This window comes from Myxine glutinosa, chromosome 9 (genome assembly GCF_964187855.1).
Source record: "Myxine glutinosa chromosome 9, kmMyxGlut1.1, whole genome shotgun sequence".
NCBI lineage: Eukaryota > Metazoa > Chordata > Myxini > Myxiniformes > Myxinidae > Myxine > Myxine glutinosa.
Window position 1 is genome coordinate 43786791 of NC_136269.1, and position 17260 is coordinate 43804050.

The 17260-nt window shown below is 45.2% G+C and overlaps 1 protein-coding gene across 1 annotated transcript in view; it reads right to left on the reverse strand.

The window, feature by feature from the left end:
- LOC137435433 (DNA topoisomerase I, mitochondrial-like) overlaps positions 1–17260 on the reverse strand; it is an 85321-nt gene that overhangs the window by 19447 nt on the left and 48614 nt on the right. The window contains exons 8-13 of the mRNA XM_068129211.2: positions 16600–16744; positions 11298–11441; positions 10981–11166; positions 9977–10045; positions 8389–8503; positions 5501–5628 (exon numbers count right to left, since the gene is read on the reverse strand). Of these exons, the coding sequence (XP_067985312.2) occupies positions 5501–5628; positions 8389–8503; positions 9977–10045; positions 10981–11166; positions 11298–11441; positions 16600–16744 (787 nt within the window). The remainder of the gene's footprint in view (positions 1–5500; positions 5629–8388; positions 8504–9976; positions 10046–10980; positions 11167–11297; positions 11442–16599; positions 16745–17260) is intronic.

Sequence of the window (17260 nt, forward strand, 5' to 3'; positions counted from 1 at the left end):
TTAGAAAGAGGCTGCACAAATTTGATCTACATGGGAGGTGTGCCAGGAGGAAACCTTTGCTGTCCAGAAAGAACATCAGGGCAAGACTAAAGTTTGCCAATGAAAGGCAAAGACCAGCACTTCTGGAACAATGTGCTCTGGACAGATGAATCAAAGGCATAGCTATTTGGCCACAGTACCAGAAGACATGTTTGGTGAAAACCAAAGACAGCATTTAATCACAAGAACCTGATACCAACTGTGAAGCATGGTGGTGGAAATATTATGGTTTGGGGCAGCTTTGCTGCATCAGGGCCTGGGCAGCTCACCATCATAGAATCCACTATGAATTCTTCATTGTACCAGAAGGTGAAAAAATGAATGAATGATTGTTTTCAGGCCATTTTCCCCGCTAGAGCGGGGGTTAGCCTTGCGGGCCCCATGACAATCATGGTTCCCTGTTTGAGGCAATGTTTTTATGGCCGTGGCCGGATGCCCTTCCTGACGCCAACCCTTGGTCACGTTCTTACGATGCGCAGGGATACGTTGTACCTATCCTGAATCCGGGTACACACCGTGATCATTCATCCCAGCAAGCTGGTACTCAATTTGCCGACCTCGGAAGGATGACAGGCTGAGTCAACCCCCCTGGCATTAATTCGGCGATCGACCGGGATTCGAACCCAGGATCCTAGGATCCCAAGCCAGCACCCTAACCGATAAGCCAACACCAGGCTAAGCCAACACATTGTACCAGAAGGTGCTTGAGGATAATGTGAGGCCATCTGTCGGAAAGTTGAAGCTCAACCGAAGGTGGACCTTGCAACATGACAATGACCCTAAACATACCAGTAAATCCACCAAGAAATGGCTGAAAAGTAAGAAATGGAGGGTTCTGGAATGGCCAAGTCAATGCCTGGATCTAAATCCCATCGAGATGTTGTGGGGGGATTTGAAATGAGCTGTGCATGCAAGAAACCCCTCAAACATCGCACAGCTGAAAGACTTCTACATGGAGGAGTGGGCAAATATTTCTCCCAGTCGATGTCAGAGACTGGTAGACAGTGATAAGAAACGCCTACTTGAGGTTGTTTCTGCCAAAGGGGGCAACACCACCTATTAGAGCCAAGGGTGTACTTACTTTTTCCACATGTGAAATTTGCATTTATGTTTATTTAAATTATACAATGGACTACAAAATGTAAATGTTTCATGATATTTGTTATATTATATCACCTTTATCTATCAATATTGTTGAAATGAAGATCAAATAGCTGTATGTTGAAATATGTTGAAAAAGTCAAAACTTTACATGGGGTGTACTTACTTTTTCACGTGACTGCATATATGTGGGGCTTGAGATCCCCCTTCCCCTTTGATGCTTGTTACTGTTTGACCAATTACCAAGTATAACCAATTATATGTTTTGTTTTGATTGATTTCTGTATCCTTTTAATACTTTGTTCTTTTCATATCCTTTGGAAACTTATTATATCCTCATAAAGAAGTATTTGCTTTATGAAGCCAGGCCCTGTGATGGCATAATCCTTTACTTTGTGGAAAACCACCTGTTCCCCCTTCCATGGCCTTGGTCGCAACTGTTATCTTTATAGCCTCCCAGTGAGGCTTTTGCCTCTATTTGCCTCCTCTTTTAATAATAATAATAATAATAATTCATTTATTTTGTATAGCGCTTTTCCAGAAGCCCAAAGGCGCTTTGACAGAGTGGCAAACATAATGCATAACAATACATGAAAACAACAATTGCAAAAAGACAAGAATCAATAGGGAAATATTTAAAGCAAAAGGAGGGAGAAGGAGAAGAGATAGTCAGGGGTTAAATGCTGTGGGTTGAATGTTGAATGCAGTGTTGAACAGGTGGGTCTTGAGTGATGTTTTGAATGTGGTGAGTGAGGAGGAGTCTCTGATGGTGTGAGGTAGTGAGTTCCAGAGGGTGGGAGCAGCGATGGAGAAGGCCCTGTCCCCCCAGGATCTGAATTTGGTCCGGATGGAGGGGGTCAGGAGGTTGGTACCAGCAGAGCGGAGGTTGCGGGTGGGAGTGTGTCTGGAGAGGAGGTCAGCCAGGTAGGATGGGGCCAGGTTATGGAGGGCTTTGTATGTCAAGAGGAGGATTTTGTACTGGATTCTCTGGGGGATGGGGAGCCAGTGAAGCTTGTAAAGGACGGGGGTGATGTGGTCACGGGTCCGGGAATGGGTGAGTAGACGGGCAGCGGAGTTCTGAATGTATTGGAGTTTATTGGTGATTTTTGAGGGTGAACCATAGAGGAGGCTATTGCAGTATTCCAGACGGGAGGTGATGAAGGCGTGGATGAGGGTTTCTGCAGCCGTGGAGGAGAGGGATGAGCGGAGACGGGCAATGTTTTTCAGGTGAAAGAAGGCTGACTTTGTGATCTGTTTAGTGTATTTGTCGAAGGAAAGGGTTTGGTCAAAGATGACGCCAAGATTCCGGATGTGAGGGGAGGTGGATACTGGGATACCGTCGATGTTGAGGGCAAAGTTATGGGTGGATTTTGTGAGCGTTTTTGGGCCAATGATGATTATTTCAGATTTATCACAGTTAAGCTTGAGGAAGTTGATTTGAAGCCAGGATTTTATTTCAGTGATGCAGTTTGTCAGGATAGAGTGGGTGTCGGTGGAGACGGACTTGGTGGAGATGAAAAGCTGGATGTCATCGGCGAAGCAGTGGAATTGGAGACCATGACGGCGGATTAAGTGACCGAGCGGGGACAGGTAAAGGATGAAGAGGAGGGGGCCAATAACTGAACCTTGGGGGACACCTTGGGGGAGGGGAGCAGTGGGGGATTTGCAGTTATTGATGGAGATGAACTGGCATCTGTCAGAGAGGTATGATTTAATCCAAGAGAGGGCAGTGCCGGTAACGTTAAAGGTGGATTCAAGTCGGGTGAGGAGGATAGTGTGATCGATGGTGTCAAAGGCAGCGCTGAGGTCGAGGAGGACGAGAATGTTGAGGTTGCCAGCGTCAGAGGAGAGGAGAAGGTCATTGGTGATTTTGAGGAGAGCAGTTTCAGTACTGTGGTTGGACCGGAATCCGGATTGGAATGTTTCATACAGGTTATTGGCAGAGAGATGATGTTTGAGTTGAGTGGCTACAGCGCGTTCCAAAACTTTTGACAGAAAGGGTAGGTTGGAGATGGGTCTGAAGTTGTTTAGGGTGTCAGGGTTTAGACCAGGTTTTTTTAGAATGGGGGTAACAGCAGCAATTTTGAGGGAAGGTGGGACGATGCCTGTAGACAGGGAGGAGTTTATTGTTGCAATGATAAGTGGAGAGAGAGCAGGGAGGGAGGCTTTGACAAAGCTGGAGGGGATGGGGTCAAGAGTGCAGGTGGCAGTTTTCATTCCTATGAGGAGTTCAGAGAGGTCAGTAGGGGAGATTGGGGAGAACCGAGACAGGGGATGGCAGGACAAGGGGGGGCAGGTGGTTGGAGGGGGAGCGGGTGCGGCGGTGGTCAAGCTGTTGTAGATGTTGTCAATTTTGCGTTGGAAGAAAGAGAGGAAGGAGATGCAGTTGTCTACTGTGAATGACTGGGTGGTGGTGTTCAGGGGGCGGAGGAGTTTGTTTATTGTCGAGAAGAGTGCTTTTGGGTTTCCGGAGCCAGAGTGGATAATTTGAGAGTAGTAGGCAGAGCGGGCGCGGGAGAGGGCATCTTTGTAGTGTTGTAGGTGGTCCTTGTAGGCTTGGGAGTGAACTGTGAGACCCGTTTTATTGCGGAGTCTTTCAAGTTGGCGAGCACGAGTTTTCATCAGGTGGAGTTCAGGGGTAAACCAGGGAGCAGAATGGGTGAAAGAAACTGTTTTGGTTTTTACAGGCGCAAGCTGGTCAAGGCAGGAGGAGAGAGTGTGGTTGTAGTAGTCAGTGAGGTCGGAAGGGGTGTGGAGGTCAATGAAGGGAGAAGTGGACATTTTTTCAGAGAGGGTGGATGAGAATGAGGTAGGTGAAAGAGCGTTTAGCTTACGGAAGTTGATTGTGCGATAATGCCTTGGTGTTGGGGCGGGGATGTTGATGGTCAGAGTGATGGCTAAGTGGTCAGAGAGGGTGAGGTCGGAGCCATAGAGATGGTGCAAATTTAATCCAGTGGAGCAGACAAGGTCCAAAATGTGACCACGGATATGGGTAGGAAAGTCGACATGTTGAGTGAGGTTAAAGCAGGTGAGTAAATCAGTGAAGTCAGTGGTTATTGTGGAGTCAGTGGAGTCCATGTGGATATTGAAATCACCAAGGAGGAGGATTGAGGGGGAGAGGGAACATAGCTGGGTCAGAAAGTAGGAGAAGTCAGACAGGAATGATGGGTGTGGTTTGGGAGGGCGGTAGACGACAGCCATGACTGACTGCATGCGACCAGAGAGTTTTAAAGCCAGGTGTTTTAAAACCGGAAGCACATAGCCAAAGCTACACTGGAGTGGCTAAGTAACAAAAAGATAAATGTCCTTGAGTGGTCCAGTCAGAACCCCAACCTAAATGCAATCGAAAATCCGTGACATGAATTGCTGTTCATCAACATGACCCACCCAACTTGACTGAGCTTGAACAGTTTTGTACAGAAGAATATGAAATGAATGCATGATCGTTTTAAGGCCATTTTCCCCGCTAGAGTGGGGGTTAGCCTTGCGGGCCCCATGACAATCATGGTTCCCTGTTTGAGGCAATGTTTTTATGGCCGGATGCCCTTCCTGACGCCAACCCTTGGTCACGCTCTTACGATGCGCAGGGATACGTTGTACCTATTCTAAATCTGGGTACACACCGTGATCATTCATCCCAGCAAGCTGGTACTCAATTTGCCGACCTCGGAGGGATGACAGGCTGAGTCAACCCTCCTGGCATTAATTCAGCGATCGACCGGGATTCGAACCCAGGATCCTGGGATCCCAAGCCGGCACCCTAACCGCTAAGCCAACACCAGGCTCTATGGGCAAATATTGCCCAATCAAGGTGTGCAATGTTGGTAGAGACTTATCCCAACAGACACACAGCTGTAATTGCTGTCAAAGGTGCTTCCACCAAGTATTAACTCAGGGGGGTGGACACTTATCCAACCAAGATATTCTAGTTTTGTATTTTTAATAAATTTTCTGAAATTTGTTGAACTTGTTTTTCACTTGGAAGTTGTGGGTTACAATGTGTAAATAAAGGTGGAAAAGTCTGATTTAATGCATTTTAATTCCAGGGTTTAAGGCAACAAAAAGTGAAAATGAAGAAAAGTAAACACTTGCTTGTGTAGTGTTCCACAAATTAATGAATTGTGCCACAAAGTACAGCAAATGCAAGTACATATTGATCTCTCTCGAAAGCAAAGCAAGTAAATCCTACAACAGACCTAAAACACGACACAGACAAAAAACACGATACGAGTTCACTCATATTTGAGAATTTAAAGAAAGTGCAGACCAATACCATTCACGAAATGTAACTCGACCACAAACCCAAGTTTTGGGTTATGGTGACACAGGGTCTCAAAAAGACGAGCACAAGTCCACGCACCTTGGTCTGAAGGTTTGCCATAGACTGATCGAAGGACTTTGGTGGTGTGCGCTGGTGGTTGCACAGTAAGGCGACTGCGCGGTTCGCACGGTTGTACGACAGGATCTTCTCTGCAATTCCTTCACTGGCTGCAAGTACGACAAGAAGTGTGATGTAAAGGAAAATTGTTTATCTTCTGAAGGTGGAGCATTCAAACATCTCAAAATGCAAGTGTTGTTCTCGGTCACAATGAAATGGAAAACCAAATACTGTACTACATTGGAGTCATCAGAAGGATCCCAAATAAGCAAAGAGCAAAGATAGAGTCATCAGGAGGAACCTGGATAGGATTTGGGTTTCAGCCACTACTTCACAACCCTCAAATCCATCCAGGCGCAGCCAAGTGAACCTTCCAGAAAAATCTCTGCAATAATTCACTTCTCCTTGGACAGATAGATGAAGAAAGAGAAAAAGAAAGAACAAGCAAGAATTATAATAAATAAGGAGAAATGTGAAAAAGTAGAAAGAAATGTGAAAGAAACAAAGAGCCCCAACACCTAGCCCCAACTCCTAGCCCCAACTCCTAGCCCCAACTCCTAGCCCCAACTCCTAGCCCCAACTCCTAGCCCCAACTCCTAGCCCAAACTCCTAGCCCCAAACTCCTAGCCCCAAACTCCTAGCCCCAAACTCCTAGCCCCAAACTCCTAGCCCCAAACTCCTAGCCCCAAACTCCTAGCCCCAAACTCCTAGCCCCAAACTCCTAGCCCCAAACTCCTAGCCCAAACTCCTAGCCCCAAACTCCTAGCCCCAAACTCCTAGCCCAAACTCCTAGCCCAAACTCCTAGCCCAAACTCCTATCCCCAACTCCTAGCCCCAACTCCTAGCCCCAACTGCTAGCCCCAACTCCTAGCCCCAACTCCTAGCCCCAACTCCTAGCCCCAAACTCCTAGCCCCAAACTCCTAGCCCCAAACTCCTAGCCCCAAACTCCTAGCCCAAACTCCTAGCCCAAACTCCTAGCCCAAACTCCTAGCCCAAACTCCTAGCCCCAACTCCTAGCCCCAACTCCTAGCCCCAACTCCTAGCCCCAAACTCCTAGCCCCAAACTCCTAGCCCAAACTCCTAGCCCCAACTCCTAGCCCCAACTCCTAGCCCCAACTCCTAGCCCCAACTCCAACCCCCAAAAGATCCCTAACTCCTTCCCTTAATGCCTAACCCCAACTCCTGTGTGTGGGAGCACTCTATATATAAATTTTAGTGTTACCGTGTTTTATTTTGTACCGGCAATTTCCTAATAAAGCCGGTATTTATTTTTGTACATTTTAAATCCGTTTCGTGTGAGTTTATTTTTTACAGGTGAAGACGTCGGGTGGAAGCCGTTCAGATAAGGCTCCGGTTTTCTCTCTCCCTCTTGCTCCCCCACGTGTATTATCCGCCATTTGATTGAACGCCTCGCAGTAGCAGCTCGTTTGGTCATCCGTGCTATCCTACGGTGTTCTTCACCAAGGGTAGTCACACGACAACAAACAACACCAAGCCCCAGCTCCTAGCCCCAGCTCCTAGCCCCAGCTCATAGCCCCAGCAAGATATTGGGAAGAACCCAGATAGATATATTTCAGCATTACTTCCTCAGGCAAAAACGCAGCAACAGTTACAAGCTACCAGAGGTCCATCAGCAGGGAAGCACAGTCCACACAGCATCAGGATATAGTACAATCGTAATGAATTGGAAAACCAAATACTACATTTGAGTCATCAGAAGGAACCCGAATAATCAAAGAGCATAGATGGAGTCAAGCATGGGTGGATTGGGTGTGGTGCGAACTACTGTGTGAAAAGATGTCACAGCTTTGCGAAGCATTTTGGGCATTTCCAAAATCGCAGCACACAATGTGTCAAGTTCTGGGACAGCAATGCTTCAGAGGGAAAAAGCAATGTCAAACCAGGTAAGATGTCGAAGAGATTAACAGCACAGTTTGGTGATGTGCGTTTCTCAAATGGACGTGGACTGGTAATGGATAATGGAAATGTTCACATGCATCTATGTTGTGTGAGCATAACATTACCCATATTGAACAGTCGTTTTGGGACAATCGACACTTCATTGCATGCAATATTGTGGGAAACCATCAGTATTGAAAGTGTGGATTCATTGCAATCTGAAATTAATTTAAAAAAAAATTAAATTCCAGGGAGAGTTTCCAAAATAACTTGTTTGATAAGGAGACAGTCAGGATCGGAAGTGCCTAACCACTCCTTGAATCCAGATAGGTCATCATGTGCTTTTCATCTCGTTGGACAACTGAAGGGGCACCTGGCTGACAACGTGTCCTAAAGCAACGACTATGGAAAACAAAAGTCTTCAAATTACAGCAGAGCTATCCTATAGATTTATAAGCTACTGACAAAGACATCACCACAGCAATAGTGTCATCTGGGACGACCTTGTTGGGATCTGGGACATTTAGCGTTATAGCAAGTTCACTTTGAAATTTTCTAGAAAAAGTGAAGGTTGAGCTTAAACTACTGTCAGGGATATTACTGAAGGAAACATTAATAAACAACAGTCATCAGAGAAGGACAATTGGAGGCTGTCGGAATTCAGTGCTATGAGCAGAACATCACAGATTGGTCTTTGAAACGTGATAAAAATAAATAAATAAAGAAGCAACAAATAAATGGTGGATACTTTGGGTCCTGGAAGGGCTCATTTCCACCTCCTGACATCCAATCAAGGTGATTAAATCATACACAACACACGCCCATTCTTTTTCTCCCCTCTCACAACCCCTCTTCCCCCTCCTATCGATTCTTTCATCAATTTTATTTTACTTGGCTTCACTGTTCACCTATATAACAAAGAACAAGATGGCCAATTCCATGTGCATTACAAGGTGCGATGATGCCGTACGGTTTGTGAGCTCCTTTAGCTGCTGTTGCAGTGTTGTGGAAGCGTTGTACGTTCGGAAGACCTTGGCCGTGAGTCCATCCATCAGCTCCTGGAGATGCTTGTTGACCATTCCAGTCTACAGTGGAGGAGACGGAATACAAATGGTAAACCAGAACGGCACTCGGTAGAGCGCATACCTCCGCCAGGATGAACAGTTTACGTTTTGTATCCACCGATTGGCCGGATCTGGATCCGGACCTCCAAAATCTAATCGGCTTGATCTTGTAACCTACTCAACCCATCCACCAAGTTTTGTCTTGATCCATCAACATTTTGATAAATCATGCTATATATCATTTTTGGCCTCATCTCTCAATGGTGAAGAATCACTTGAAAAATAACAAAAAATTATTGTATCCGCATTCGGATCTTCACCAAAAGCGAATCAATTCTTCCTTGTCACACACCCAACCGTCCACAAAGTTTCGTCTGAATCTGTCCATAACTTTTTGATATATCGTGCGATATATCGTTTTTATTTATCCCAATCACTTAATGGTGAAGAATCACTTCAAAAATTTTTGTATTTGGTCCGTATCTGGATCTTCACCAAAATCGAATCAATGCACCCTTGTCAAACACCCAACCTGTCCACCAAATTTCATCCATATCTTTCCTCAACTTCGAGATATCCTGTTCACAGACAAACATACAAACAGACAGCCGGGTAAAAACATAACCCTCCGCACACCATCGGTGGAGGTAATGAAGTCGGGGGAAAAGGCTCAGTTTAATTTTGCAGCAAGTGCATCAATTAACCACCTTTAGAGGCCATTTTTCCCTGCAAAGCGGGGGTTGGCCTTTTTCGGGCACCGTGGTTGTTGTTGTTTTTTTGGTCCCCTTTTTGAAGCAATGTTTTACGGCCGGATGCCCTTCCTGCCACCAACCCTGTTTGTCGCCTTTTACGACAAGCAGGGAATTACAGGTGAACTGGTACTCAATTAGCCGACCTCGGAAGGATGACAGGCTGAGTCAACCCCCCTGGCGTTAATTCAGCGATCGACCGGGATTCGAACCCAGGATCCTAGGATCCTAAGCAGACACCCTAGCCGCTAGCCCAACACCAGGCTTGTTGTGCATCAATTGTGCAAAGTTGTGCATCAATTGTGCAAAGTGCATCAATTGAAAAACAAAAATAACCAAAGTTAAATAAAACATATTGGAGGGGGTCATAACAGATCAAACGTTTATTATTTATTATTCGGCGTCATTGCGGTTTATTAGCTTATAATAATTTGCTTTTTGTCGTGCAATTTCGCTCAAAATTAAACCATTTTGGAGAGGTTAAGAGAAAGTGATTCTGCTTGCCCCAATCAGCTGTCCGAGCTCATTTTATCAAGAGCTCCGTCCTCGTGGTGTTGCAAACTACCACCAGGAGGTGCCATCACTGCAATTAAAATCTCTCATAGCAGCTTCGCTCACACAACGTGGCTGCATAATGCAGGGTCTCAATTACAAATGGCCGATTGATGTGGAACATCAAGCCATACAAGCCAGTAACTTGATTATAAACATTTCATCATACCAATTAAAAGGAAGTTGGACTCACATTTAGACGATCAAAAAGATCATCATCGGGTTGCTTGCCATCCATAAAGCGACCCAGATTCTTAAACACCTGTTGGGAAAGTACAAACAGGCCAAGTAGCAGTCTCTGCTGTGGTGTAGGCCATGGTTCTTGAGCGCACACACACACACACACACACACACACACACACACACACACACACACACACACACACACACACACACACACACACACACACACACACACACACACACACACACACACACAATTTCCTTTCCATAAGGCGACCATTCCTTTAAAAAAAAGTAAAAAATCACATCACGACACTTGTCACTAATTTGCCTTTACACTAATTAACACATAGCAACATAATCACACATGCCAAAGGCATGACCTGTGGCCTCCTCGACATCACGTCGCCATCTAGCGATATACAAACTCTGTTGCATCAAAAGATGCGAAAATGCATATATTTCTGCCAATAGCATTAATAATTGCTATCAACACATCTCGGCCAAATAACACGACGCTATAGAAGGAAATCGAGCCGAACGGAAGTGCCAAGTTAAATGCAAAGCTGAAGGGGGTACATTGAAAGAGAATAATGGAGCAATCACAACCTTGAAAGTTCAACAACACAAACATAAAACTACTCTCCCTCCCTCAAAATATAATCATACAAATGACCCTCAGGCCTCAGTACTATGTGAAGGACCTCGTATATAAAACGACCTATATTGGCCTTACGTTATGTACCACATTTACAAGCCTCAATAAAACTACTCAAGGTATTACCTTCTTACGAGGTGATAACCAATTCTTCAGTCAACCTTTTATGGTAGAAAAACATCGTGTCTCCAGGATGACAGCAGAATACGCTGCGACTCTTGTAACTATCTTAAGAAGGATAACTTTTTGTTGTCTCTGAAATTCAGATAGGCCTTAAGTTTTGAAAAAATAATGCGAGAGATGAAGGCAGTGGAGGAGAAAAGATAAATAAGCTCCTGAATATTTTGCCCTCCCACCTGTTTGTCGACAGGAACGTTGTTGTAGTAGCGGATTGAGTCCTTTCCCAGGAAATCAAACTCCACCATGTACTTTTGCTTGTCGAGTATTGTGTGCAGCGTTATGTGCTCGACTCGTAGGGAGCAACAGCCCACGGTGTCTGCAGTTTCACCTTCTTCCTTCTCATTACCTGCCCTCAGCGCAAGCTAAAAGGAGAGGTGGTCAAAATAACATGTTGTCGGAGATTCTCCCCAATACTCCAACCAGGAATCAGGCAAACAATTGCCGACCAAGAGCTCAGTTTTGGTGCTAAAGTTCACACAATGTGTAACCAAACCTTGTCAATGAAATAAAGGGCGACAGCACGTTGTCTGATTCGCATCTCTCGAGATTTCAAGTCTTTCTGGTACTGATTGCGGATGTCCTCCACACAATCCTTCAGTCGACGTGCCACCTCGTACTTCTGCCAATCCTTCTCCCCCTGTTATGCAAGACAAATTGAGAACAATTCAAGCATATGTCACTGCACAAAAAATTCACACATCCCTTTCAGGCAAGTATGCACATTGTTGAATTTTCTTCTTCTATCTTCTATATATATAATTATATATATAATAGAAAGTTTTTGTTTGTTTGTTTGTGTGTTTGTTTGTGTGTTTGTTTGTGTGTTTGTTTGTGTGTTTGATTGTGTGTTTGTGTGTTTGTTTGTGTTTGTTTGTGTTTGTTTGTGTGTTTGTTTGTGTGTTTGTTTGTGTGTTTGTTTTTTTGTCTGCGCAAGCTAATCTCCTGAACGGTGAAAGATAGGAGGAAACCTCTAATACAAAAAAAGGTTTTAGGATAGGTGGCAAAACCGGTCGAGGCCCAACTCGGCCGGGCTAGGCCCATTTCGCAATTAAAAGCTGAGCTGAATTATAGTAGTCAATCTTCTACGGCCACGAGTAAAAGCTGAATTATAGTAGTAAATTCATTCAAAAAGAACTGACAATATCGGGACGGGCCCCGGGAAGGTTATAGGCTAGGTGGCGAGGCCGGTCGAGGCCCACCTCGGCCGGGCTGGGCCCATTTCGCAAATAAAAGCTGAGCTGAATTATAGTGGTCAATCTTCTACGGCCGCAAGTAAAAGCTGAATTATAGTAGTAAATTCATTCAAAAAGAACCTGAGCAACGCCGGGTGCTTTCGGCTGGTCTATCCATATTGTTACGGACACGGCTAGGATGTTGTTTGCTGAGCGGATGGCCGCAGCGCCCGAACAGTTACCCCGACTAACCCGATTCCTGAACGTTGGCCAAAATCGCGCCACAGATATTCAATAGGGAAAAGACAAAGGTGACACGGATGTGAAGAAGAAGAAGGAGAAGACAAAAAGGTTTGAAATGCTACTAAATTTATTCCTACGATTTACACAATCAAAGAAACCAAGGAGAAGGAAGGATAATAAAATAAAGCAGAAAGAGGGACGGACCAGAAAGACACAGTGAAAATACTAGCTTATCTAAACAGGCTTAACTTAACCCAGGACAGAACAAACAAAGACGGACTCACACGGGGAATTGCAGAGTGGATTGGCTGGAAGGAGGTGGGAGGCTGGAGGGGGAGGAAGGCACGGAGCTGGCTGGAGCTTGATCCCGCACGGGACGTCGGGCTGGACCTCAACGGCCGCCGATGCCACCGATCCTGTCGTGTGCGCGGGGTAACGGGTCGGAGCTGCTTGGTGGAGCCAACGCTGCTGGTGGGGGGTCTGGCGTGACGGGTTCTCTCTCCCTCTCTCACAAACTCCAGGACTCTTTCCCTCTTTGCTTCGCTTCGCCCCTTCTCTCCTCTCTCTTTCTTAGTCCAACCCAGTCCAACTCTTCCTCTCTTGCTTAGTCCAACAACAACTTCCTCTCTTGCTTAGTCCAGCTCTTAGTCCAACTCTTCCTCTCTTGCTTAGTCCAACAACAACTTCCTCTCTTGCTTTCGCGCGCGCTCTATATAGCGCCTCAGGCGATCAAGCCGCTGGTGTCCAGGACACGCCCATCGGTCAGCTCGCCTCGGCCCTGATTGGTCGGCACGGCCCTCTGGCTCCGCCCTTGATGACGATGGGCGGGCACGCCCAGGAGTCGGCAGCTCCTCCCCCTTCTTCTCCAAGCCGACCTCGTGGCGAATGGAGTCGCGGAGGGAACAGTTGGCAATTGTTGGAAGGGGAATGTGAATGAAAGGGGATCTACTCTTATTTCACTTGGTGCAATGGAGTATTTAAATTAATGGAAGACACAGCCTTACACTAATACACATAATAAGGATATAACTGTCAACAAGGGGGAAATCTATGATTAGCTGACGTGATTGTTTATGACCTAATTACGGGACGCCCTTTGACCTTTGTACATAACTGGAGTAAGGAGGGCGATATTTTTACAACAATTTACACAACAACAAAAAAAACCCATTCTCATATCCACAACAATATATATAAAAGAAAGTTTTTGTTTGTTTGTTTTTTCGTTTGTCTGCACGTGCTAATCTCCTGAACGGTGAAAGATAGGAGGAAACCTCTGAAACAAAAAAAAATGTCGGGACGGACCCCGGGAAGGTTGTAGGCTAGGTGGCGAGGCCGGTCGAGGCCCACCTCGGCCGGGCTGGGCCCATTTCGCAATTAAAAGTGGAGCTGAATTATAGTAGTCAATCTTCTACGGCCGTGAGTAAAAGTTGAATTATAGTAGTAAATTCATTCAAAAAGAATTGAAAATGTCGGGACGGGCCCCGGGAAGGTTATAGGCTAGGTGGTGAGGCCGGTCGAGACCGCTTCGGCCGGGCTGGGCCCATTTCACAATTAAAAGCTGAGCTGAATTATAGCAGTCAATCTTCTACGGCCGCGAGTAAAAGCTGAATTATAGTAGTAAATTCATTCAAAAAGAACCCGGACAACGCCGGGTGCTTTCGGCTAGTCTATCCATATATATAAAAGAAAGTTTTTGTTTGTTTGTTTGTTTGTCTGCATGTGCTAATCTCCTGAACGGTGAAAGATAGGAGGAAACCTCTGAAACAAAAAATGTCGGGACGGGCCCCGGGAAGGTTATAGGCTAGGTGGCGAGGCCGGTCGAGGCCACCTCAGCCGGCCTGGGCCCATTTCGCAAAAAAAATCTTCTTCTTTCAAAATTCTCTCTCGCAGGGTCCGACAAATGAAAGAACAAGGAATCGTTGAGCATTAACTGATACTGGGCTCGCGTCAGACCTATGTACAGAAGATTAAATTCATTCAAAAAGAACCCGGGCAACGCCGGGTGCTTTCAGCTAGTCATATATAAATTAATAAAAGAAGAACATATTTTTGTAAAAAAAAAACTGCAGCGTTGATGGTGGATTTATGGAAATAATAGTAAAGTTGATTAGTACACCTGGCAGTTGGTTATTTTACAAACGGATGCATGTATGCACCTATCAAGGTTCATGGAAGCACTGAAAAGGAATCGTACTATTAATTTGCAATTGGTCACTAGAGTTGACACAAATACAATTTTTTATTACGAACCCTAAGCATCAAAAAGCGAGATATATTGAACAAACAGTTTAAAATAGAGCATCACGCCGCCATTACAGCATTTGAATTGCTCAGATGATACCTATAAACGTGAATTGTTGCTCCCAGATTGCCGGCTCGATGACAGAAGATGCTATTTGCATTTTTGCAGTCTTCATCTCCACTCATGTTTATAATCCCGGGCAACTTGCTCGTTGAGTAGTATCAAACAATTGGCAAAGTGGAGGAGAAAAGACTGACACCAAACATGGAAGTAGAATATTGGGAACTAGAATGGTACCTGAACCAAAATCTAATCGGCTTGTTCTCGTCACCTAACCAACTAATCTACCAAGTTTTGGCATAAAGGAGGAATGCCTCAACTCTGTTTGCTTCAAAATCTTGCGTCCCAAACTCATCGCTCTCTGTACCCACCTTACCCAGTCGTACCCAGCTGCTCCTGGATTCTGTGTCCTTCTCTCCTGACAAGGTGGAGAAGTTTCTGTCAAACGTCGGCTCTGATTCTGCAACTGGACCAGACAGCATCAGCCCACGGGTCCTAAAATCCTGCTCTGCCGCTCTATCACACTCTCTCTCTGCTCTATCACACCATCCCTTTTGCTCAAGGTCATCTGCCATCTACTTGAAAATCAGCCAACATTTTAATGTTTTTTGTATACAAAATCAAGGCTCGTGTAGGAGCTGGCACATTAAACACAAAAAACAAACTGACACATAAAACATATAATAAAGGGAGTGGGAGACAAGATGGGGAGAGAGAGGGAAGCACAAAAGTACAACAGTATAGAACAGGGACATCGGGAGATCTGTGGAAGGGAGAGGGCTGGGGTGGGGTTGGGTGAGGGGGAGGGGGCATACACGGTATAACACAAATTGACATGACCAGGAATTTCAGGAACGAAGTCTGAGATTGAAAGACGTGGATTTGGGGTGTATTAACGGGGGTAGAAAAGATCAAGGTTTTGGATGGGGAAAGATAAGAGATGGTGGTGAACAGCTGTTTTGAAGACCTGGAGGGAGGAGTGGGATTGAAGAGAGTGTGGAATCTTGTTCTTTACACAAAAAAGAACCGCTTTACACAAAAAAGAAATGGTTGCGCACGCACGGACGGACGAGACCCAATCCATAAGCCCCCGTTTTGGACCAGGTCCAACGGGGGCTAATAAATAATGGATGGAATCAAGAGGACTTCATTTTGGTGATGGTGGAGTCGCAAGCTTTACAGACATTCGTTCAGCCACCTGGCAGTCTCACCTTTCACAACTTTGGCACGATAGGCACTCAGAAGTGTGTAAAGAGAAAATCCTTATCTTTAGGATCAGAAAGATATCTCCTCTTGGAATTATGGAGCATTGCCATCACTTATACCTCCTATCTCTTACAACTGTTCAATCATCTCCCTCTCTTTTTTACCCTCAATTTCGTTTTACTCATCTTTTCTCTTCGCCTCGTTACCTATCCTCGCTAACCCATCTCCTCCCCCTCCCCTCACCCCACCCCTCCTTCAACCAACCCCAATCCCTCCTGGGAGTTTCCTTCTAATTACAACTTGTCCACCCACCCCTATGCATCATGGCCTCCCACCCTTCTTCCCCCCTTCCTCTCCACACCCATCGTTTGTCCAAGTGTCCGATCTCGGCCTTCAACTCTGCTATTGTTGCCCCTTATATTTAGCTTGTAAACTGTAAAATCTCATTTGTTGTTCATTTTCAACCTTTGCTCTCCTGAACACGGAGGGCATAACCGAGCACCCACTTCTCAATGGGATTCTTGCACCCATCCATTTGGCGTTAACATCCAGGCACCTGTTTCATGATGCTATAAAAACCGTAGATTCAAAATGTCATACACAGCAATTTAAATATTTGTCCACCGTTATTTTCAATCATGTGAAAACGCTCTTCAGACAATGTAGAAGAAATTTGCAGAGAGGACATGATTACATTATATTTTAATAGAAGTGAAGTGTGGAGCACTCATGATAGCAAGATGAGAAAGTGGTTTTGCTGCACGATTTACACCATTTAATCAAATGAAATTTACCAGAGTAGCCCATAAAACAGGGCATCATAAAAAGGCTACTTGGAAGAAAAGAAAACCTGCTGAGGCCACGTTTACCTTGAGTTTGGAGCTTGCGTTAAGCATCACATATTTGACTTGCCCTTGCACGTTTTCCGTCCATGATGCGAGCCATGTAACCTTGTTGTCGTGACGAACCTCCTTCCATTTGTGACCAGCTGGGGGTTCTGGAATCTTCGAATTACTGAACAGAAAGTATGAGGAGAAGGTTTTGAAGGTGATGAGGAACAAAACATTATTAATAGGTGAATTCCATGAGATCTTTATTTTTTTTAACATCCAGAAATAATGATCGAGGTAAAAATGCCAACAACAACAATGGAAAAGAAAATCAAAGTTAGTAATCAAATTCGGTAGTGACCAAAATATACACAGTACAAAAGCAAAAAGGTATCCAAATATTAACGTTTTAAAATTAAAAATCTAAACAATGGCATGAGTCTTGAAGCTCAACTGTTATCTACAACATTGATGGGTTTCTGTTTTAGATGTAGCTCCATAACAGGGGCACACACAAGCATGGTGGTTGAGGTTAACCTGGATTTTAAATACTGGTAGTGGTGGTGGGGCTTTATTACAGCACATGGGGGCACCGGCGAATGGTTGACGGTTCCAAGGCGAGAATGTTTTCCTGGAAAGGTTGCCACTCCATCGGAGCACGGAAACTTTCCACCGAGTAGCCGTGGGAATTGAACACACA